This window comes from Onychomys torridus, chromosome 4, assembly GCF_903995425.1.
Source record: "Onychomys torridus chromosome 4, mOncTor1.1, whole genome shotgun sequence".
Lineage (NCBI taxonomy): Eukaryota > Metazoa > Chordata > Mammalia > Rodentia > Cricetidae > Onychomys > Onychomys torridus.
Genome location: NC_050446.1, coordinates 94,976,707 through 95,000,333, shown reverse-complemented (window position 1 = coordinate 95,000,333; position 23,627 = coordinate 94,976,707). Strand labels below are relative to the sequence as shown.

Below are 23,627 nucleotides of genomic sequence, written 5' to 3'. Positions count from 1 at the left end.
CAAGTTCTCTGACCCTGGGGAAGATCCCTGAGGGGAGCAAGGGCAGAGCTAATAGCTCGCTCACATTAAGTTTCCCCGCGTGGGTCCTGTTTTACCGTGCCTCCCCTTCCCCTCCAGGCCCAGGGCCTACCTGGTGGAGCGCTCCTCCCAAGAGGATGGAGCAGGTTCTTGAGGAGCAATCACCTCCCCTGTCCCATTCTGCAGCACCTTCAGCAGGGCATCTGTCTCCCCGAAGCCACGGTGTAGTTTTGCTTCTGCGAGTTCCACACTGAGTGAGGGTTTCTGGATCCCAACTTGCAAAGGGATATGCATCAAGCGGGGCCACACAGGATTCTGGCTGTTGTCATCAGAAGATTGCAGGGGCCTTTGGGTTTGGTCTACAGAACTGGAATCAAACCCGACCCCTCCATTCTCTCTGACATGCAGCTCTCCACAAGATCCATCCCGAACTCCATACCAGTTATCAAATTTGTTATGAACTGGGAGGTCCCTCAGGCTCTGGTGCTGGAGATCAGGGGCCACACACACATGTGAATCAGGGCAGAGCAGCTCCACAGGTTGGCAGGCCTGAGGTGGCTCTACAGCAGGACTTCGAGGGCCTGCAGTATCGGAGACAGGACAAGGGCTAAGGGGCTGAAGACCTCTCCATGAAGAAGATAGATCCAGACTGGGCTGTGGCTCCACTATCAACACTGAGCTCTCTTTCTCACTTGCTGTCCTGCCCTGCCACTGACTTGGCCTCCTACTGCTCCGTGGACCGTGCTCTATGGAAGCCACCTTCTCAGGCACAAAGCTGTCAGCTAGCTTCAGGCTCTTGTGCCTTGAAGGTCGAGGAGATGGCAGTCTGCTTTGGTCTCCAGTGGTGCTCCTGGGCTGAAGTTGCAGAGGGGCCTGCCCTAAGAAACTAACTTGGAGACTAGAGCTCTGCTGTGGGCTGCATGGGGAGCTAGAATCAAATGATCCCTCAGAACTCTTTTCTAAGGGGCTCTTGCCTCCTCTATCCAGAGACTCAGCTCTCTGAATGACAGCGAACTCATTAATGGCTTGAGAATTATCCATGAGAGGTCTTGGGTTACCAACAGCAAGGTTAGGACTGATGTCAATCTCCTGGAAGTCTTCAAGAGGATGAGCTGAGGGAGCTGATAGGGTCAGACAGTCTAAGGGGTTGCTCAACTCCTGGGTGCTGGCACTAAACGTAAGGATTGGAGAGGAAGCCCTGTCCACCAGCAGGGCACTTGAGGAGCCCAGCTTCTTCTGGGCGAACTCTGACGCCCCAAGGAAGAGCCCTGAGTGGTGAGAGATGCTGGAGCTGTTGACCACCATGGAAGATTCCTCTGGCCTCAGACTGGGAGGTGGGGAGCCATCAGGAGAAGCTGGGGGACTCACGAAAGTAAGGTTCTGCCCAAGATGGACTTTTTGAAACCTCAAGTGTGATGAGGCCACAGGAGGCCTCTGCAGCTTATAGTGGGTACTTCCCTCATGGTGATCTGGGGGTTCTGTTTCCTCTGCCCCTTTCTTCTGAAATACCCCTGAGACATATCCCTTTTCTTGAACCATGGTGGTGACACCTGAGTCCATCACTTCAAGGATCACATTGACTTCCTGAGGCTTGACCTCTGGGGCCTGGAAGGGCAGAGGATGTAAGGCCAGATCAGTCTGAATGCCCTCATCTACAGTGGTCTGAGTAGAACTGTCTATCATGAGGGCCTGTGGGGCCTCATCTAGGGAGTTACTCTTGATGTTCTGCTCCTTTAGGACCACACTTGGCTGTGAGAGACTCCCAAGCAGCTCAGAAGTGCTGTGCAGAAGCTGTGAGAGGTGGAGAGAAAGATTGTGCATGCTGGCCCAGGAGGCCAGGTCAGAGTCTGACACTGACCTAGCATCAGGCTGAGCAGAGAAATCGGTGCAACTCCAGTTGCTGCCCAGGGTCTGGGTTCCCTGCTCAAAGGTATTCATCCTGGCCTGCCTCACAGCACAGCCTGTCTCATCTCCTGGAGCTGTGGCACTCCCCTCAGCCAGAGATAGCTCACTCTGCAGACAGCCTATTTCCTCTGAAGAGTCCTTGAGTGGGGATCTCTTGTCAGGATCCCAAGTTGGGGCAACTCCTTCAGATCCAGTCAAGTCATGGGGCTTCTCCACAGCCAGTGAGGAACTCCTTATTCCCCAGCCTTCCTTTGAACTTTGGTCATTCTCAAGACTGTTGGGAATGTTTGGCAGATCCTGATTTGGGGCATAAGTCCTGAGATGGGAGTGAAATGGGGGTTTCTTGTCATCTAGGGCATTGTCCATACTGGAGCACTGAGGCGTATTTGATGGTATTAAGCGCTGGGGTTTCTGGCTATAAGAGACATCACCTGCACTTCCAAACACATACTGCTTCCAGCCAATCTGCACAGGTCCCTGTGGACGCCAGGGCAGGATATAGGGATTTATGTCACTAGAACCAAAATGCAGCATTTCTTCATCCACCTGAGAGTGTTGATTCTCCGGCATGCCCTGGACACTCAGTTTATCTGTCTTCTCTTGTTGGGCCCGTTCCAAAGTACCAGGCATCCAGTTAGTCATAAAGTCAGGGGTTGGCATACAATACACGGTAGAAGATGTTGGATAAGGGGGAATGCCAGGTTTCGGAGGCCTGTGATCAGTGGGGCTATTGTTCAAATTACAGGAAGCTTTCTGGTTGCAATCCGGAGTCTTTGGAGGCACTGACATTGGCTTTTCTGAGGAATGGCCCCTGAGATGTAGGCTCCACAAACTCTTTGGCCCCTGTGCATCTTCATCTGTTGGAGGAGATGCCACACTCAAATTTAATTCTTGAAAAGATTGAGATGAACTGACCACAGAGAACTGAGGTCTAGGGGAGTACCCGGCATGCTTAGGGCCAGAGAAGACTGCAATCACAGGAACTGAGTGCCTATGGCACAGAGCGGGCTGCTCCCTTCCAGAGCTGAGTTGGCCTGGAGTCTGAGCAGCAGGCTGTGATGTTTCAGTTTGCCCCAAGGGCAGAGAAGCTGGGTCTTCAAGGTCTGGAAAGACAGTCTGGGACCCCAGAGACTTGGTCACAACTATCCCTTCTCTTCCCCCAGCTCTAGGATGAGAGCCACCAAAGCCGCCCTCATTGGAAGATGCTAGATTTCTGACTTGGGCATGGTCTTTGCCACCTCCTGAAGTTTGGTCTCTCTCTTCTTCCTCCCACAAAGTCTCAACCGGAGGGTAGCGGGTGTGTTTTAACCTGTCTATAAAATTGGCTTGGGGACCCAAGCAACTGTGACTCCTGACCTCAATGGAAGATTGTGTCTTTTCTGAACAGCATCTGGTGGTGTTTTCTAAATGTCCATACTGAGCTGCTATTACCAGCTTGCCATCAACAGATCCTTCATTTAAATTTAGGGTATGTGGTCCCTTCATCACCACAGGAGGTTCTGGCTTGGTTTTAGATGCCTGTGCATCCTCCTCTACAGAGTTATCCTTTAAAATCCTCAGTGGCTCAGAATGTGTGCCTGCAGGACTGCTTGGATAAGCATCCTCAGGGGCAGTGCTGGCCTTCTTCCCTGAAGTCTTTTTCTCAGAACCTTCAGCTGACCTTCTACCAGCAACCGTATGGAAGAGGCAATTTGCCTTCACTTCTGAAGTGGACAGGGAAGAGCAGCTTTGAGCTGGAGAGGAGATAGCAGCTGCCGTGGATGGGTTGGGAATACTACTGTCTCCAGGCCCAAATTCTACATTAACATGTTTGTGCTCGAGGTCATGTGCCAAAGACACCTGGGAGTCTTTGGAAAAGCTCTCTGCTGTTCCATCCACTTCACAGGCCCTGGATGGTACTAGGAAAGGCGAGTGGACAGGATGTCCAGCAGCCTGAGGAGCTCCCTCCCTAAGGACACCATCTCTATAACAAGGCAGAGTGGAGGAACAGCAGGCATGAACAGCGGGAGCTCGAGAACCACTTAGCCGAGGCCAAGGAACAGTTCTGTTCTCTTCCTCCTCATAAGATGAGCCGAGTGGCCTGCTGCCTCCTGTGCTCCCCTCGGAGACAAAGCACTCTTTGGGGCACAGACCTGGAGCCTCTACTCTAACTCCACTAAGATGCAGGCTGGGTCTCTGAACTAGCAAGGGAGTTGACCTTGAATTACTGCGGTCAGCCTCACAGGCTTCTGCCAGGCCAGAGTCAACATTTTTCCACTTGACAGGATGCCACATGTGAGCTTCTGCTTCAACTTTTCTAGGAGCTCCTGGTTGGACAGCACATGGCTTTGGACTTGCCTTCATTTCTTCCAAGGCAGCAGAAGCATTTGAGCACTGAACATGGTCTTGTTTAGGCCCTGAAAGGCCTGCAGAATTATCAACATTACAGATCACAGACTGACATTCAGAATGGACTGCTTTTCCTTCCTGTGTTGCCACTAAGATTTTACCTGAGCCTCCTCCACATGTACTGTCTAGACTTCTAGGTTCCTTGTCCTCTGGGATGCTGTCCTGACGACCAAAGGACATACTCTCTGCAGTTTTCCATGTAGCTAACTGACTTTGCCCATGCAGAATCCTGCCAGGATCATCACAAGAAGTTTGAGAAGACAAGACAGATACTTTATCTGATCCTCCCCTCCCATCCTGCTCTACAGCTGTTGTAGAAAGAAGCCTGTCTGAGGCCAAAGGACCAACAGAGGACAATGTTCTGGATGTTTCTTTCTTTTTCTCCATGACTTCAGAAGAATCAGACCATCCACCTGCTCCCCCAAACTGCTTTGGTTCTCCACTACAATGTTTTTTTTCTAGATCTGGGACAATGTGAGAGGAAGCCAGCAAATGATGCCAAGGTCCTCTGTCAGTTTCAGGATGGGGCAGATGCTGAGAGCCCCCTGCACTGGGAGGCATGGCTTGGGCTTTCCTCTCAGCAGACACAGCAGATGGAGGGGCCGTATGTGGTCTCTGTTCTTCCTCCTCATTCCTGGTGCTATCCCAACCTAACTTAACCCTTTGCTCCCGAGGCCCACCAGCCGCCTTTGGAAAACACTCTTCTTGTGAAGTCTCATAAGGAAGGACTGTCCCCTCAGCCACGAAGTCGTTAAGCTGCCTCCTCTGTGCCTTTGCCTGTCTGATCTCCGCCAAGATAGCCAGGCAAATGGATGCATGGATAGAGGAGTCGGGTAGTAGCACAGGCTCTGGATCAGGTGCCCTCAGTAGAGACAAAGATGCTAGGCAAGCACTGCTAGCAGGCTGTTGGTCTTTGGACTTCCTCTCTGCCTTCGGCCTTTCCTCCTCACCCTGTTCGCTATCTTCTTGGAGGAGGAAACTAACCCTCTTTTCAGCCTGCCTTGAGACCCTGTTCAAGGAGCTGGTTTTTATTTCTTTTTGTACAGTTGCCTCAGATTCAGAACCCAAACCTTCCTGGGTAGTCAAGCCTGTTGAAGGGACTAGCCCTCTCTGGTCTTCTTGGGGGCCGGTGCTTACTGTTACCCAGTCCCCCGTCTCTAGTAGAGTGCTCTCTGGTGTAACAGACTGATCCTTAGCTCTCATGACCGTGGGAATCACAGACTCACACCAGGCAGTGTGTGCAGCGGAAGCATGCCCTGTAACACTTCCCTGTGGGCTACTGCTCCTGGCCTCTCCACTGTAATCCTGATGCCCCACTCCAGTTGCCAAGGAACTTCTATTAATTTTCAACATGGTAGGCTCTAACATGTACTCAAATGAAGAGATGCCTTTGGTATCAGAGGCATGCAAACAGCTTCTTGGTAAGCTTGGAGATTGTAAGGGCTGAGTACCACTCAGTTCTCCAAAAGGAAGAGCTGCAGAGAAGTCTGTCTGGTTATGGGATGGGGAGACAGTCTCCTGGCTGAAAAATATTCCCTTACAGTGCTGGCTTGGAGTAGGAGGTTTCTGGGTCAATGAGACCATATTCTCTTCTTGCTGGTTCTCTCCCTGTTCCACGGCTAGTTCTTTAACTCTTCTTTGAGCTTTTGTATCCTCCAACTCTGAATCATTTAGGAGATCGATGATATGGCTTTCCTGAAAACTTTCCATAGTCTCTGGTTCCTTGAGATTTTCCAAGGTCCAATCCTGGTCTTGGAAGTCTGCTGATGCATTTAGAAGCTCAGCATCCTTCTCAGGAGAGCTCATCACACTGGGCTGCAATGGCAGAGCTCTAGCTAACAGAGCTTCCATTCTCCTTGAGTGAAGGGAAATGTTGCTAGACTGCCTGACAGCTATGTCCTTCCCCAAAGAATCACATGTATCCCTGGCAAGTCCGTCCAGTCCAGGTGATGGGGATGAGTGTTCACACTCAGACTGCCTCTCTTGTGCATATCCCTTTGATCTGAAGGGGCTTCCTATGATTTTCTGGACCTGGGAGTTATTACTGATAGCATTGTTATACTCCATTTCCCTAGCTTCACTGTCTCCAAAGATACCATCCTCTATCTGTATTGGAAAAGATGGCTGATCCTCAAAGAATAAGTGTTTTCCAGAACTTCCTGGCATCAGGACATGGTCAGCCCTCTCCTGATCCCGTAGGGCCTGGAGCATAAAATCTGTACTTGGAGTTTGGGAAGCATGAAGCAGCTTGTTGTTCTTGGATTCGATTTCTAAGATGTCAGTTTCCAGCTGCATCACACTCCTGATCAGTTTAGCCATCTCATCGGCATTATTAACTCTTTTATTCTGTTTCTCTCCCAAAAGTTCTTCTTTGGACTTTTTCTCTTGTGACTGCCCACAGGTCTTGCATTCAATAGGCTTTTTTTCCTGAGAGCACATAACTAGATGGCATCTTTCACAGGTATACTGGCTTCCTGGAAGACTAAACTCTTCTTGGATGTCTTTGGAAATTGTTTCCCTGAGAAGCAGAGTTTCATTCCCCCCATCCCACCTATGAGTTGGACTCCCACCTCCTGCCATGATCATAGGGCTGCTTACTGGACAGTGGAGTGAGCTGGACTTCAAAGAAACAGTAATCTCCTCTGGTGTGACCCTCTCCAGATCTAAATTGGTGATTTTACCAATGAACTCAGACCTGGCTCCAGAAGAAGGCTGGCTGTGCACACCACAGGCCTGTATGTGTGGTGGGAGTGGGCTCTGCTCTTCCTCGCTTGCCTTGGTATCACAAATGAGGAGCAAAGTATTTGACTCAGAGCCGTCAAAAGCAACACTGCAGTGGTGCCATGCAGAGGCCCCTTCTCCTGCCTTGTGGACTGAGAGGCTGTACTTTTTATTTAAAAATCCAAGTTGATTTCCACATTTACAAACTTTGAGGCTGGTGGAAGGGAAATGATGTCTGTTCTGAGTAACAAAACAGTAAGCAGAATCATGGTTTCCTTCCTCGCTCATATTTCTAGAACATTTCTCCATTTCTTCAGTAACATCTCCAGTGTTCAGATCAGTTGGCCTCTTTGTTGTTACCTGCTGAGATGAGTCAATCTTAGAATTCTGGCTTTGTGACAACTTGGGTAAATTATTCTTCCAGTGAGCTTTCTGGAGGACTTGGTAACTATGACCAAAGCCCCAGGCTTCCCTGGGGGGTGGGGATGGTACCCAGGCTTCCCTGCAGGCCGGAATCTCTAAGGCAGTTTCTGTCAGGGCATCCCTGCTTTTGGTTACATAGAATGTTTCCAAGGGAGGTGGCTGCAGAGAAGATGGGAAAGGACTCCAGGGCTCAGAGTGCAGGAACAGCTCTGGACCTGGAGGGAAAGGGCCAGAAGCATCTGTACATGTTCCATCTGCTTCCTTGGCATGCTGCTGAGAATCTGCCTTCTCTTCCAGCAGGGGGCGCTGGTGGCTGTTGTGACTTAATAGTCTTGGCTGCACAGCGGAGCTTTTCCTAAGAGGGCCAATGGTTTGCTTCCGTGGCCAATAGTTTGCTTTGGTGGCTAAAGTATCATGACTGTGATAAGCCTTCTTCTGGAAGAAATACTGCCCAGAGGAAGTTATCAGCCCAGGGCTCCTGCTACCCTGAAGGCACCCTTCCAAGCTGGCCTGATTGACTTCCCATGCTTCTGTCATAGAATTTGGTATCTTGTTTCCTACTGTACAGGTCTGTGCATTTATAGATCCAGAAGCCAGGGATTCTAGGTCTGCTGAGTACGCCCCATTGTAACTCACCTTCTCAATGGTACTGAAGAGATCAGAAGCGCTTTCTAAGTTGGCACTCAAACTGTCATGGTCTTTCTCTGCTCTGAAGTGCCTGATTGTTGATGGGTGGATTGTAAAGTAGCGGAAATCTAAATTTTTAGATACCCCAGGGCCAACAGACAACTGAGTTTCTACTTTATCAGAAGCCTCAGCCAGGGAGCTAGAGTCTTCCTCCAGGAAGGAGAAGGCTGGCCTGGGTTCTCCTACAGCTTCCAAAACAGAATTAGAGAGTCCAAGGAGATACTTTTGCTGAAGGGCAGCCCAGTTCTTCTCAAGAATACTGTCTACATGAGTCAGTGAGGTGGCAGAGGGAGCCAGCACACTTGACAAGTCAGAATTGTGCGACTCTTCAGAGATGCCCTGGTAGGTCGTGTCGGGGATTTCTTTGCCACGAAAGACACCATCAACTTCTGGCTGAAGGAGCCTTTGACTTCCACAAACTGAGGGCTTGGATGTATCAGACGCAAAGGTTGTGTGCAAATCTGAATGGCAGGGTGGTTCAGCACTGTCTTGGGGCAGTTTACGGCTATGTGGCAGGACTGTACCTGGTAGCTTTACTTCTTCGACATTTAGCCCGTGTCTGGGCATCTCATCATGGGGCTGAATTTCATGTACATCAGGACTTGGACATAAAGAATGTACAGTCATTGAGGGGCTGCTGGGATTGACCTTAGAGTCACAGGAAAACCATGAATCCACAGATACCAGGGGGCTCTCTCTTGCAAGCTGCACACCTTGGAGAGAGTTGGCTTGTTCACAATAGCTTGCCCCCATTTCTAACTCAGACTGTTCACAGTGGGGATGGAACTGAGGATCAAGGTAAAATGAATTGCTCTCTAGCAGGAAGGCATTCTGCCTGACTCCTGTTCTATGGTTGATAGGGCTAGACCGGCACATTGCCTCCTGGTCTACTGAAGGTAGGTCGGCCTTCTGCAGGTGCCAAAAGGTCTCTGTAGGCATCTCATCAGCAGAACCAAGGAAAGGCTCCTTTTGCCTAGCCTCTCCCAGTTCTTCAGCATCAATCAGGCTGTCCAAGGAGAAGTTCCTATGTGCTCGAGTGCACAAGCTACTACTGTCTGAGGGCTTGGGGAGACGTCTCACAGAGACTGAAACTCTGGTCCCTGAATGTCCATGGTTCATGGTGGAATATTCATCCACTGAGTTTTCTGGGGGGCTCTGGTATCCTTTCTCAGCGAGTGAGTCCTCAGATAATTGACTGCTGTCACTTTCAGAGTTCTCTGGATCTGGAAGATCCCATTTTCCCTGAAGGTCCTCTGGCTTCAGCAGCTCCTTTGGGACTTGGGCACAGGCGTAAGAGAGAGAATCCACGGAGTAACTGCTACCAGAGTCAGATAAGCCATCGTCCTTTTCTCTTACAAGACCCATTATAGGTCTGGAGTCTGTGAATAAGGCCAGCGTGTCTGGATCCCCTGTACTGTGCTGTCTTTTGAAAGGACTGCCATGAGGCAAATGAGAGAACTTTCTGGCAATGTCTCTGGCCCTAGCTGCCGGCACCCTTGGATGTTTTTTTGATGCCCTGCTTAGAGATGGTGGTTTGGAATCTGCCTGAAAAGACTTGCCTACTTTCCCATGCCCAGCTGCTTGCTTGGATCCACTGAGGTAAGTAGAGTGGGAAATGGCTTCCTTAGGAGCCGTGGAGGCCCCACAGCTCCTTTCTCTTTGCCATCCAGTCTGTGTGTTGCCAGAGGCTGCTAGTCCCTTAGTCCTTCCAGTCTGTGCAGCAGGGGTGTGGGGCCTTGGACCACCCCTTGGCCTTAGCTTCTTAGTCACTGAGCCCTGGGTGGACATCTGACAGGGCTGCTTACCCAATGACTTAGTTTCCTGGCTAGTGACAGGCTCATGGCTCACAGTGAGACAGGTGCTTTGGGTAGAGACTCCCCTCCTAGTTGAGGCTCCCTTTGATGGATAGAGCTTCCTCCAGCCTGATGGATGGAGGCCATTCCTGCCCAGGCGCCCTGTCCTTGGAGGGGAAGCAGTAGCCTGGGGAATGGAATCTGCTGAGAGGGTTTTCTCTGGTATTTGGTGAGTTGGGTCGGGCACAGGTGGTGACATGGTGGAAGGATCCCAGTTCAGGAAAGCACTGTGAAGATAAGGAAAGCCATCTCAGAAAAGTAATGTCCCCTCCATCCTATCAATAGAAGGAATATGACATTCCATTTAGTTGGCTTTGAAAGAGGGTGGAAAGCAAGGCAATGTCACTCACTGTGCCCTACAGGCCTCAACTCAACACATACAAAAGCTGACAGTTGACAACAGAGCCCTGGCTTTCAGAAGTCTCAGATGCATACTATTACTCAACCCCCGTCCTCAACTGCTTTCTCTTAGGAAAAAGTTTAACTGGATTATGTTTCAAGCAACTGGCTGTGTGAGGAAAGCAGAGACAATTTTAATACTATAGAGACTCAAGCAGACGAATCTATGAAGCAGTACCATCTACAGATCTGACGCATTTTGCACACTTAATATGAAGAAATAGGAAAGAATGACTACAGGAACTTCCAAGACGTAAGAGTGGCAGCCAGTATATAAATTAGATCTTGATTTGAGAAACCAAGACACACTTGACACAACCTGGGGAATCGAAGGCGACCAGGTTTTAGATTCTATTAAGCTATCAACCTTGATCTTCACAGACATGATTTAGTAGGTATAAATATATTTTTAGAGGTACATAGTTGAAGAAATGGTGTTAAAATGACATACTGTTGCTTTAAATCCTTTGGAAGATAGAATGGTAGGACTAGAAGTAAATTGGTATGTCTTTATAATTGCTGAAAATAGGTGCTGCATAAGTATCTCAACTTTTTGCATGTTTAAAGTTTTTCCATAATAAAAAGTTGCGTTTTTCTGCCCAGTTTTTTAAAGAACAGAGAGGTGAGCAAGTGTAACAGCAACAGACATTGTGTGATTCTTCTGAGCAAGGCCAAGGATACACAGAACAGGACATGGGCCTCCACTCCAAGTAATCTGGGAGATAACACGCTCCCACCCTACGACAACAGGAAGGGCATGAGGAGCAGAGGAGGCAGATCCAAACTGAACCTGGGAGTCATGTGTCAGGTCAGGGAGGAGGCAGCCTGTGGGGTCAGGAGGCCTGTAGAGGCAGGACATAAAGGAGACTGCATCTAGACAGTCTAGATCTAAATACTCATGACATGAGCTAGGAGCTGGAGCAGCTCGGCAAGAATAAGGAGCAGCCTAATTGTGTAAAGATGTGTAGACAGAGGAAAAAACACCTCTCCACCTCAAAGATGAAGAAGCCCTGGGAGTACAGAACACTTCCTGGGAAGCTGGGTAATGCCAGCCCCTGCTCCTGGTTCACATCACTGGTACCTGCGTAGCTGGGACAGGCGATGGCTGCAGAGCCTTTGGAGGCTCAGAGAGCTGCAAGTTGTCCATCTGCTTCTACGCTCAGAACCTGGGCCTGAGGTGTTAGAGCTGAAGACCCACCTTGGGGCCTTGGAGGCACCATCATCCTGGAGCCCGAAGAGTGCCCTGAGCTGCTCCAGTCTCCTCTGGGTCTTCAGCAGCCTCTGCTTCTTAATAATTCTCTCCAGCTGGAATGAGATCTTTTTCTGCCTGATGTTCCACACTGTAGCCCAAGCAGTGCGTCTCCGCAAGCGCTGCAGCCGCACCACCCTCTTCTGGCTTTGGACCAGTGGGGATGGTGAGGTCTGAGGAACTGTTGGAAGCCAAGCATCAGGTGCCACAAAGGCCTCAAGTTCTTTCTCTTCTCCACTGCCCTCTTCTTGCTGTGTCTCCTGTAAGCAGGCTAGCCAGGTCTCTTCTCTGAGAAGCCACTGCTGGTCTGAGAACCAAAAATACCCAGAGAGAAGGTCAGCAATTTCTGTCTGTAGCTGCCTGGACTCAGATATCTCCAGCCAGGGCCAGAGGTGTGAGGAGTGGAAGGGCTGAATAGAGTGACGTGGCAAGTGAGAGCCCAAGGGGAAGGAGAGGGAGACGTGTAGGCCTCAACACAACAGTGGACAAGTGGGGCGGATGGAGATGCCCAGACAACTGTGCCACTGCAGGGCGTCAGCAGAAGGTGGATCATTCTGAGGGGCCATAGAGAAGTCCACTGGCTTATTTCCAGCCCCCTTGTGTGAGCTTCTGGTCTCTAAAAGAGAGAGAACACCCAGTACAAAAGGTTCCATCCTATCACAGAGACAACAGAGGCCAGAACACAGAAGGTCGGCAGCGCGGAACTGAAGGCGGGCGAAGCAGACACCTCAGACAAGGCACCTACTGGCTCTTATCTGCTGACTGCTCTGTGTCTGGTCCAACTCTGGCTCCTTCTGAACTCCACTCTGTCCTTCTATGGCTTGCTGCCTCAGACCCTCCACGTAGCACTGCTGTTGCTCGGTCTGGGCTCTGGGGGATGTTTCGCCACTTCTTGATGTCTGCTGGTCCTTGTCACGCTCCTCTTCTAGCACTTTCCTGTGACAAAAGGTCCAGGGTTACCCAAGCAAACCAAACTCAGGACAAATAGGTGGGAGACTTAAGTCCCTCTGAGAGTACTCCTGAATTCAACAGGGTAGAAAGGGCTTCAGCCAGCTAACAAGTTGGAACAAATAGGTGTGATGTCAGAGGCAGCTCATGAAGTCATAGTACAGGGGCAGAGAACAGTCATCAGACTACCATATTCTTAGAATTGTGGGCTTAGCGGAAACCGAAATTCACTTTCATAAGGAAATCATGAGAGTAAAACAGGTGTTTTGTTGTTGACTTTTGTTTTGTTTTGTTTATGAGACAGGGTCTATCTATGTAGCCCTGGCTGTCTGGGAACCCACTATATAGACCAGGCTGGCCTTGAACTCACAGAACTCCACCTGCCTCTGCCTCCTGAGTGCAGGGATTAAAGGCAAGTGCCACCACCATTTGGCTCATAAGGAAATCATAAAACAAATATTAAAGGTGTAGGGGAAAAGGGTTAGCCAAAGAAACATACTTTGGCCCTGAAACCAGAGCCAAAAGGTTAAATAGGGCCAGTGAAAGAAACACACTTTATCCCTGAAGCCAGAGCCAAAGAAACATGCTCTGCCCCGACCAACTCGGCACAGAAACCACTAACCCCTGTGCAGGAAAATCAACCACTCCCTGAGTGCAAACTCCAGCCAATCCAAGCTTGTCCAAGCTCAGGGAACTCCTACCCTGAAAAACCTTCACCCTGGACAAACTCTGCCCCTAAGAAATCCTATCTATATAAGCCCTCTGCCCGTTCAGTTTGCTGCTCCTTTTTCCACCCTGGCAGAGGCAGCCACTCTCCTAGATTCCTCCCTCCCAATAAATCTCTCTCTTCTTTTTTTAAAAATTTATGGGGCTGGAGAGATGGCTCAGAGGTTAAGAGCACTGACTGCTCTTCCAGAGGTCCTGAGTTCAATTCCCAGCAACCACATGGTGGCTCACAACCATCTGTAATGAGATCTGGTGCCCTCTTCTGGCCTGCAGTCATACATGCTGTATACATAATAAATATGCAGGCCTTGATTCTGAAGCCCTTCACTGTCCTCTGGATAAAAGAGTACCTTCTTAGTGTTGATGAAAGTTCATGTCAGTGCTCCTGGAGCTGAGGATCCTCAAGATGTTTAAAAGGTAGGGGGAGACTACTGAGTGCTCTGGGGAGGAAGGTGAGCTGCCTGAGACAAGAGGAAAAGTAAGAAAGGAAAGCAGCTTTCCTGGGCAGCTCACTCCTACAGCCTCACTTTGGGGCCATGGGCATGTGGGTATTATGCCCATTCAACTCTTTTAGTACTTATCACAGGATCCCCGGGGAGGGGATAGCAACACTCTTACTAAGAGGTAAGGAAGCAGGCTCAGAGAGGAAGTGACTTGCCTGAGATCACACAGCTTTCATGTGGTAGGTCAGATGTGAATCTGTTCACCCTATCTATTCCAATCCACCTTTTCTCTATCCACAGCTCTTTAAGTGGTAGTGTTACTCCCAATACACTGCACTCTGAGAAAAACCAGGTCTTCGATCTGTCTTTCTAACAGAAACCTTACCCAAAACAAAGTCTCCTTCATAGCTTCCCTATAAAACAGAAGGTCCTCTCTGAGGAAACAAGAGCGTCAGCCTTAGTCCCGAATTCTTCTCGGCCTGGATACCTGCATCAGCTTTTCCGACTTGCCCTTCACTGCACAGGAGCCTAAGACCTGGTCCCTAGGACCCCACTCCCTTAAATTCAACCTGTGAGCAGCTCTGTGAGGGTGCACTGCTGCTCACCCTTTCCCTTGTCAGTGTCAGACCCAAGACTCTCTTCATCTGCTATCAAATGTTCCTGTTCAAGAAAGAGAGCCAAGGACCACAAGAACCTGCCGTGAAGCCTGGGTTGGAGGCTCTTGGTGGTCTTGCTCGTGATCGCACCGAGTCCCTGCTGACCTTTCCTGCAGTTAGACCGGAAGGCACAGGTCAGTCTTGCTAAAGGAACCAAAGAGCTTCCAGGGCAAACCCAGCAGGTACCCAAGCCGAGAACAGGATTCTGTACAGAAAGGATAATGAAGGATAACAAAGTTTATCACAGAGCAGCAGGTAAAGCAGGAGCGAGGGCAGAATCTCAAGATGTTTTCTTACTGTTCTCATGGGTCCTGTTCCCGCAGGCACATAGCTCTGCATTGTTGGTTATGAGAGAAACCATAAAGAACAGATTCATTTTTCAGACTTGGAGGAAGCCATGTATTCTGGAAGCTAACAGAGATATATGATATATGATGAGCTCACACATCAGGATTTAAAGAGAACTGTGGGGAAGTGAGGTTTAGAAGCAGTACCAAAGATGTCTGCTAACACTTCCCAATTACGTCTTGCTGACGGGAGATACATGTCTTTCAGAGAATTGAGATGAAATACCAAGCAGGAAGCAAATGAGGGCCATGGCTACCTCCCTGTCAGCTGCAAACTATGGACTGAGAAGCAAACCCAGGAGACTCTACTGGTACAAGCAGCAGATTCTCACCTTCCCTTCCAAAGCACAGGACAGAGACCCAGTCTTGAGGCGGTGACATCTCCGTCCAAGCCCAGCCATTCCAAAGAGCCACTGCTGCCAACAGCCTCTCCGACCTGGGGCAAGGAAGAAAAAAGCAGCGAGCCCAATGGGGCAGTGCGGAAGCTTCCCTAACAGCCACTGGGAAACCACAGCCGTGCTCACCTTCAGCCGGTGGAGCCGCAGCAAAGCAGCCTCAGCTGGGTGGTTAAATCGGAACTTGTGTGCTTTCCCCAGCGTTAGGACAGCTCCTTTGACACAGATAAATGAGTTCAGTCCATGATTGTGCTCGGAGTACATACCGTGTACTACTTTATAATTATTATCAAACAGCAAGACAAGTTCCAGGGAACGTGGTCAGAGAAACTTCATGAAGACACAGACTGCGTCCAGCTTCAGAGGATTTGAACAGATTAGTACTACAGGCATCCTGACACCAAGTCTTCACAGCACACTACCAAGGACTTCAAAGAAACAGGCCTCATTCCATCCTGCCCTAGGCTCCCGTTATCACAGGTGAAGAAACTGAGGTTCAGAAGAACAAGTACAAATTTCCAAGTCATTCTCTACTCTTGGGTCCTAGAAGGGGAAATCTTCAGGTCTCTGGGTGTAGAGGCTGAGTAACACAGGATTGAAGCTTGTTTACTAAGCTCTCTGCACCCATCAGATTGAAGCTGTCCATCATTCATCCAGATATACCCAGGGAGGCAGACGGTCCTACCTTGTGTCAGGCGGCAGGAAGCAGTGACCTCTCGGCCATTCACTGTACAGCGTGCCCCTTGGGTAGGCCAGAGAATGACCACTCCACAAGTGCTCGTGATTGTGCAGTGCTCCCTCTCAATCCACTGGCCCTGAAGGACTGAGGAGGTGGGGAGGGATAACCAGAGTGGGGAAACCATTCAAGAGAATGCCTCTTCCAGCTTTTACAAGATCCAGCCCAACAGCCGGAATATTTCCCATCGTAACAAGAAGGGTACACCCACCACCTGAAACCACCCAGAACTGAAAGTCTCCCCCTGAATAAGCCTCCTCCTTCCAACTTCCAGACCCAAAAGCTAGCAGCAGAAAGAGAAGCAGACCCTTAACACTTCAGAGACTCCTTTTCTCTCCAAGCCCATCAGCTTCCTTTAGAAAACCTTTCAAACAGCTGCCTGGGTATCAGACGACCTACCGATGTCCTGTTCCTGGTCTGAATCAATTCTTCCAATCTTTGTTGTCCCCTCCTGTGGGGAGGAGAGAAATAAGACATTTCAATAAGAATACAAAGAGACCCAGCTCTGCCCTCAGAGCACAGTCCACATTTGTGTGTAATCAGTGTCTTCCCATGCCCATCTCAGCATTTTTAGAACCATTTCTCAACTCCAGTCTGGCTGGCCTGGCCTGCTGTCCGCTCACTCTGCAGTCCAGGAGGACAGGGGCAGACAGTAACACTGACAGTGATACACAGCACTGATGGTTTGCAAAGCCCAACACGTGCTGACAAACTTTAGTCAGGGACTAGATATAGCTGCGGGTCAGAAATTCCCCACTAAAAGGAAGGGGGCAGACACAGACTCCATTCTCAAAGCAGCTAAGGTTAGTGCGGCCTGTGTTTGATCCAGGAGACTCCGAGACCTTTTATAAAGATTTATGGATTATTACCTTCTTGCTCTGCAGAGGAAGCATGGCAGACGCCAAACTCTATGAAGGGTAAAGCACAAATAGGGGGAGGAACTGGAAGAGAGGAGCGGAGAGCACAGGCAACAGGAGTTAACACACGCGAACCACTGAGTTAGTAGAAGACTAGGGCCTTTAGCCCTTGTTCACAAATCCACTATAGACCATATACTCTGCTAGGAGGCAAAGACACACTAGCTTGAAGGCCTGTCTTCACCATTTCTTAAACAACCATTCGCTATGTCCCAGGTATTATGCTGAATGTTTTGCAGACAGCTTTTTGTTTGCTAGTTTTGTTTTTTCTTCTGAGACAGAGTTTCTCTGTGTAGTCCTGGCTGTCCTGGAAACTCACTCTGTAGACCAGGCTGGCCTCAAACTCACAGCCTACCTCTGTCTCCCAAGTGCTGGGATTAAAGGTGTGCACCATTACTGTTCAGTGTTTGCTTGCTTTTTGAGCCAGCAACCACTATGTAGCCTGTGCTGGTCTTAAACTTTCAACTTCCTGCCTCAGCCTCCCAAGTGCTGGGATCACTGATATTTACAACTATGCTTAGCTTTCTCTAATGCTTTAACAACCCCAAATATTGGTATTACTGTATCCTTCCCCCAACCCCCTTTGATTTTCCAAGATAGAGTTTCTCTGTGTAGCTCTGGCTGTCCTGGAAACTCACTCTGTAGCCCAGGCTGGCCTCAAACTCACAGAGAACCGCCTGTCTCTATCTCCTGAGTACTGGGATTAAAGGCGTGTGCCACCACTGCCTATCTTACTGTATACTTATAGGCCAGAAATCTGAAGCTCATAGGAAATAAATTGCCTAGAAAACCCATTTGCTAAGTAGGAACACTGTGGCTACAATTCAGTCTCTGTTTTCTCAGCCTCACCATAACCCCTCCCATTGGAATGACTAAATTCACCACTAGGCCACACTTTCACCAGCAAGAACAAGGAGACCTTGTAGGTTTCCCAAAACAGCATGTGAGAGGAATCCTGGGAGCAATGAAGCTCTGGTTTGCCCTTTGCCCCTCTACCTCTCCTCCTGGAATGCAAGTCAATGGTTGCCAACCTCCACCAACACTGCCAAGGGAGGAGTGTGATGGCTGATCTTGGTTAGAGACTTGACTACATCTGGAAACCATCAAAACCCCAGCAGGGTTTTAGGATCCAATCAAGGAAATCCTTTGAGATGAGAAGACTCACCCTGTGGTGGTTTGGATGAGAATGGTCCTCACATTATTATGTTTTGAATGCTGGGTCCCCAGTTAGTGGAACTGTTGGGGAAGGATTAAGAAGTATGGCCTTGTCAGAGGAGGTATGTTACTGGGTTTTGAGGTTTCAAAAGCCCACACCAGGCCCAGTCTTTTTCTCTCTCTCAGCTTTGCAACCTTTAGATCAGTAGCTCTTAGCTACTACCCCAGTGCCCTGCCTGCCTGCCGCCATGCTCCCTGCCATGATGGTTGTGGATTAACCCTTTGAAACTGTAAAGAAGCCCCCAATTAAATGCCCTCCTTTTATAAGTTGTCTTGGTTATGGTGTCTCTTCAGAGCAATAGAATAGTAATGAAGACACACTCTAAATCTAGGCCACACCTTCTGGTGTCAGCACAGAGAAAGGGACATGGAAAGAAGCTCCCTGGCTCTTTGCTTGATTGTCCTCACTCCTGCTGGCAAGTTCATCTACTCTGTTGCTAAGGTGCTCCTTCACTACTACAACCTTCTCCAGGACTCCAATGGAGACTTAAGACCAGATGAGTCTCTGTGGACTGGAACTACTGGATTCTTGGCTTTTCTGTTGGGAGACTGTCACTGTTGGACTAGCTGGGCCACTGCCTGTAAGCCACTCTAATAAACACCCCTCCAACACTCATTTTTATCAGTTCTATTTCTCTAAAGAACCCTGACTAATACAAATAGGTTATAACTCTTCATATTAGTTCAGGGACTCTTGATGTTGGAGTACATTCCTCCTAAAAGGATAAGGGCCACAGAGTATCATGAAACTATGACAAAAAGGTGATAACAAGCACTTAGGTGGCCCCTGTGTTTGCTGTTCTTTTGTCTCTTTCTACAGGCAGTTAGTGACACAGAGGTAATTAGAAGGCATTATAAGGTATCATCCACCTCTGCTCTATCCACTCCTCCTGTCCCACCAAGGAGCTTGCCAAGATGGTCCAAGAGAAAACTGTTTCTGGTGCATTACCAAGGCACTAGTTTCAGGTCTATGACCAAGTGAGCAACTAAATAAAAATGCAGAGAATCTTGGGCCACTACAATTATATGCTTATTTAAGCCACAATCAAAATAAACCATAAAAATAATATGGGGAGATGGCTCATCGATTAAGAGCACTGGCTGCTGTCTTTCCAGAGGACCTGGGTTCAATTCTCAGCACACATGTGGTGGCTCTCAACTGTCTTTTACTCCTGTACCAGGTGATCCAATGTCCCCCACATTGGCCTCTGTGAGCACCAGGCACACATGATACATGCAGGAAAAACATCCATAAGATAAAAATCACAAAACAAGAACAAAAAGAATACGGGTCCACGAAGAGCAGAACGACAGAACTAGAAAGTAACTAAAATGCCGCTTCACTGGTCCACTGATGCACCATGGGGCAGGGAGACTCTGAATTCACTGACTAAATGGGAATTAACAGCCCCAGGTTCAGAGGGAGTCACCACTGCCTCCAGGCCCAAGATTCTGATGTAACCATGGCTCTTATCGCTCTGCTGCCACCCCACACTTTCCCGCCTAACATCTTACTTCCTCTCCTCACTCCAGATTTCACCAGGGATTCAGAAAAGTTCTACTCAAATGGTGACGTTTTAAGAGATCTGTTCTCCCCTGATCCCTAATCTCTCCCTGTAGTTCTGAACAATGAAAAGATCTAACTAGTCTCTGGCATTTCAATATGCTAAGGTAAAAGTAGGCAAGCACTTCTGCCTGAAGCATTTACTGAGACAACACAGTGCATGCAAGGTGCAAAGCATGCCAGAAAATAGGTTATTTGAGCTTTCCACTGGAGATGCTTAAAAGGCTTGTCCCAAGAACACGGAGGAGCTTGGCTAACATCTCTTCTAGGGTCCCACAAATGAGGAGCCTGGTTTCTCCAGAGATGGCAGCAGCAGCACATAGCTTCTACTTTTATTTGTTCTTTTAAAATGTCTTCTGCAGACATTTATAAGAACAAAATCCAATCTTCAGTGAACACAGGGATGATGGCCATAAGAAATGTGTTCTGCCATTCACAAGCCTGTCTTCCCAAACCTGTTTTACCTGTTTGCTATCCCCTCCTCCAGGAGCTGGATAACTTGCTGATAGTTGGTAACAACATGCTGAGATAGACCTGTCAAGGTTGTGAGAGAAGAGAAACCAAAGGACATTTCTGGTAAACAAACCATTTCTTGTAGGATTTTGTTATTCTTTATATTACATTTACCTCCCTGCAACCCTCATCTGAGTTTGAATGCAGGTCCTCCATAGTGCACATGTGGAGTCAGAGGACAATTTACAGGAGTCACTGGTGGTGGTGGCACACACCTTTAACCCCCTCACTCTGGAGGCAGAGACAGGCAGATCTCCGAGAGTCTAAGGCCAGCCTGGTCTACACAGTCAGTTCCATGACAGCCTTGTCTCGAAAAACCAAAAACCAAACCAAACCAAAACAAAAACAAAAAACCAATTTCCAGGAGTCACTTCTCTCTCTCCACCATGAGTACCCAGGAATTGAACTCAGGTCATCAGACTTGATGGCAAGAATCTCTAACCCAATCAGCTATCTCACCAGCTCTAATTTTTTTTTATTATATTTATTATTCTCTTTCTCTCTGTGTTTTTGTTTTTTGAAACAGGGTTTTAAAAAGCAGCCCTGGCTGTGCAGCAGCCCTGGCTGTGCAACAGCCCTAGCTGTCCTGGATTTTGCTTTGTAGATCTGCTTACCTCTGCCTCCTAAGTGTGGGATTAAAGGTATGTACCACCACGCTTTTATTTATATCATCCTTATATCACTTCATAAACTAGAATGAGGAAACCTGACTAACAAGATCACTCTTATATGTACTGAAACCTCTCATCAGGTGAAGTGATGGGTTCTAGAAATGCCAGCGAATTTACACAAAGATTATGGTTTAGAATTCATGTAGTAGCCACGCTAACCACAAAAAAACTTCCTCACAGCTTTACTATGGAAGTTGTAAGAAATCTCCTCCTCACATATTATTGTTGGCCCTCACAAAATTCCTGACAGGAAGGTGATAGTTTACCCACACGATGGCACTCAGTTTAGCATGCAAAATATGTCTTGCTCCTGTTACAGTTTACAACATGAAATTATACTATTTAACAAATGCCACAGAAGTAGGAGACAAACAAAAATGCTGGGCAAATTTGAGCAGCGGTCAGGGTGGCTCTGTGGATGAAGCAAGGCTAGGACAAGCCATTACAGAAAGGGAAGGCTTGAGACAGGTGGAAAGGGTCCTGAAGATGGGAAATCTTTATGGAGAATCTGTGCTAGAGCCTCCACAGAGACTCGGGGACAAGACAATGCCATGGGTCTACAGCTAAATAAATGTACACACACACAAAAAAAACCCTGACCAAGTAATTTGGATAGTGATTACATTGCAGCAGGGTAGTTGCAATCCATTTTCTTAGCAAGTTTCCAGGAATGAAGGGACAAGGGTTGTAGCCCACAACACACCCAACCTGCACCCCCTCCTCCAATTTTTGTTTGTTTTGTTTTTTTTGAAACAGGATCTCACTCTAGCCCAGGCTGCTCTTGAACTCAAGACAATCCTCTTGTCTCAGTAATTACAGTACATAATGCCTGCTTGGACATTCACTTCATTTTTTTTTTTCAGAGCTGAGGACTGAACCCAGAGACTTGCGCTTGCTAGGCAAGTGTTCTACCACTGAGCTAAATCCCCAACACTGACATTCACTTCTTTTTTAATGATTTATTTATTATATATACAGTATTCTGCCTGCATGTATGCCTCCACACCAGAAGAGGGCACCAGATCTCATCACAGATGGTTGTGAGCCACCATGTGGGTGCTGGGAATTGAACTCAGGACCTCTGGAAGAGCAGGCAGTGCTCTTCACCTCTGAGCCATCGCTCCAGCCCCTGGACATTCAACTTTTTATAGAAAGAAGCCCAAAGGACTACAATAGAGGAACAAGTTGAGTTAGGAGTAAATAAGCCTTTGCAAAGACTGCAGCTAAGCTTTCAACAGTCTCACTCCTTCGACTGGAACTTAACTTCTTAATCCCTTGTGTTCATAGGAACTTAGTACAAGAGAGAGGTACCAGTCCTAAGAACAGGTTTACAAATGCTGTCTGGCACAAACTTATTAGCAAACCAAGCACGCATGTGGATCTAGGAATATAAATGAAAGATGCCCGAGAAAGATGGAGGCAATGGAATTACAGGCAGATTTTAAAGCAACTCTGCTTAACAGACAAGATAGCAAAATTCCAGAGGAAATTGGAAAATAATCTAGTGGAGGCATGCTGAGGTCTCCTTGCATTTCTGAAGAGGAGGGAGGGCAGAGAGAAAACCAGGAGGAAAAGGCGAGAGGGCCAGGGAGCAGTTTAAAATGTGGGGTATGTAGCACTGATGTATCCACTTGACAGGATTGCTTTACATGGAAAAGGAAATCAAAAGGGGTGTTTTTATTATTATTTCCAGGCTGGGGGGGCGGGGAATCCTTGGTAGCAGCATCAATGAATGCCACTCACCATCCATTAGCCATGCCTGTTCAGAAGAGCTCCCCTGTCTCTCTACTTATCAGGATTTAAGTTAGCATATGGCAGTGAGGAATGCAACACTTACAGCTTACAAATGTCTTGAAAGTGTGACAGGCCCCCAGACCTTAGCACAACCGACACCCATGTTAGAGGCATTCAGGCACCATTCTGATCTAAGAACTTAGCACTTGCCAAAACAAGAACAAAGGTCTAATCCATCAAAGTCTATAGTTCCAGAAAGTTGCTAAACCTACTCTGTTTGCTTTTCGGCTTCTGTAGTTCCTCTTCAGGCTGAGTGTGCTTGCTGAGGTGTGTCAACCCAAGATGTGTGTGTGTGTGTGTGTGTGTGTGTGTGTGTGTGTGTGTGTGCGCGCGCGCGCGCTTAAAAGCTCACTCTGAGAAAGGTTCAGGACTGCACTTGGGTCCTGAACATCTAGTGTAGTCATCTGCTGGCTAATAAAGACTTTCAATTGGCTTAAACCTGTGTCCAAGTGGTCTTCTCTGGTGGCTACCACCACAACAAAAGGGCACAATCTTCCTCCTCAAAAGAACACAACTAAAAAAAAACACACACACACAGCTGATGGGGGACAGGGAGAGGGATGGTGGCACACACCTGTGATCCCATCACTTGGGGGAGGCAAAGGCAGGCGGATTTCCAAGAGTTTGAGGCCAGCCTGGTCTACAGAGTGAGTTCCAGGACAGCCAGGGCAGTTACACAGAGAAACCTTGTCTCAAAAAAAAAAAAAAAAAAAAAAAAAAAATGGCAGGAATGTTGTCCCTCCTAAACAGCTGACCCAGACTAATGAAGTAAAAGAGAGATGGTACCTAGTTCCAAATGTCAGTGTTTGATGTGGAAGCACATGAGACCCTGTCAGGTCCAGCACCTCGTAGATGCCCTTCAGAACCACTACCAAGGGAAAATGTGTCAGGAAGATCTGGGAACTCAGTCACTGCACTGTTTGGCTGCTGCCTGCCTCTTCCCCTCAGTCACCATGATTAGTTACACAGGCCTCTCTGGAATACCAAGGGGCTTCTGGGGGCTCTAGTTTGCTGTTCTACCTACAGGACATACTTACCCTCACTCTACTCCTCTGCCCA

General features: G+C 48.3%; 1 protein-coding gene across 1 annotated transcript in view; it reads right to left on the bottom strand.

Annotated features, from left to right (window-relative positions):
• Stard9 (StAR related lipid transfer domain containing 9) overlaps positions 1 to 23,627 on the bottom strand; it is a 76,348-nt gene that overhangs the window by 10,896 nt on the left and 41,825 nt on the right. The window contains exons 8-17 of the mRNA XM_036184283.1: positions 20,055 to 20,124; positions 18,736 to 18,742; positions 16,764 to 16,802; positions 16,294 to 16,345; positions 15,844 to 15,981; positions 15,288 to 15,373; positions 15,096 to 15,199; positions 12,389 to 12,579; positions 11,476 to 11,950; positions 131 to 10,222 (exon numbers count right to left, since the gene is read on the bottom strand). Coding sequence (XP_036040176.1) covers positions 131 to 10,222; positions 11,476 to 11,950; positions 12,389 to 12,579; positions 15,096 to 15,199; positions 15,288 to 15,373; positions 15,844 to 15,981; positions 16,294 to 16,345; positions 16,764 to 16,802; positions 18,736 to 18,742; positions 20,055 to 20,124 — 11,254 coding nt within the window. The remainder of the gene's footprint in view (positions 1 to 130; positions 10,223 to 11,475; positions 11,951 to 12,388; positions 12,580 to 15,095; positions 15,200 to 15,287; positions 15,374 to 15,843; positions 15,982 to 16,293; positions 16,346 to 16,763; positions 16,803 to 18,735; positions 18,743 to 20,054; positions 20,125 to 23,627) is intronic.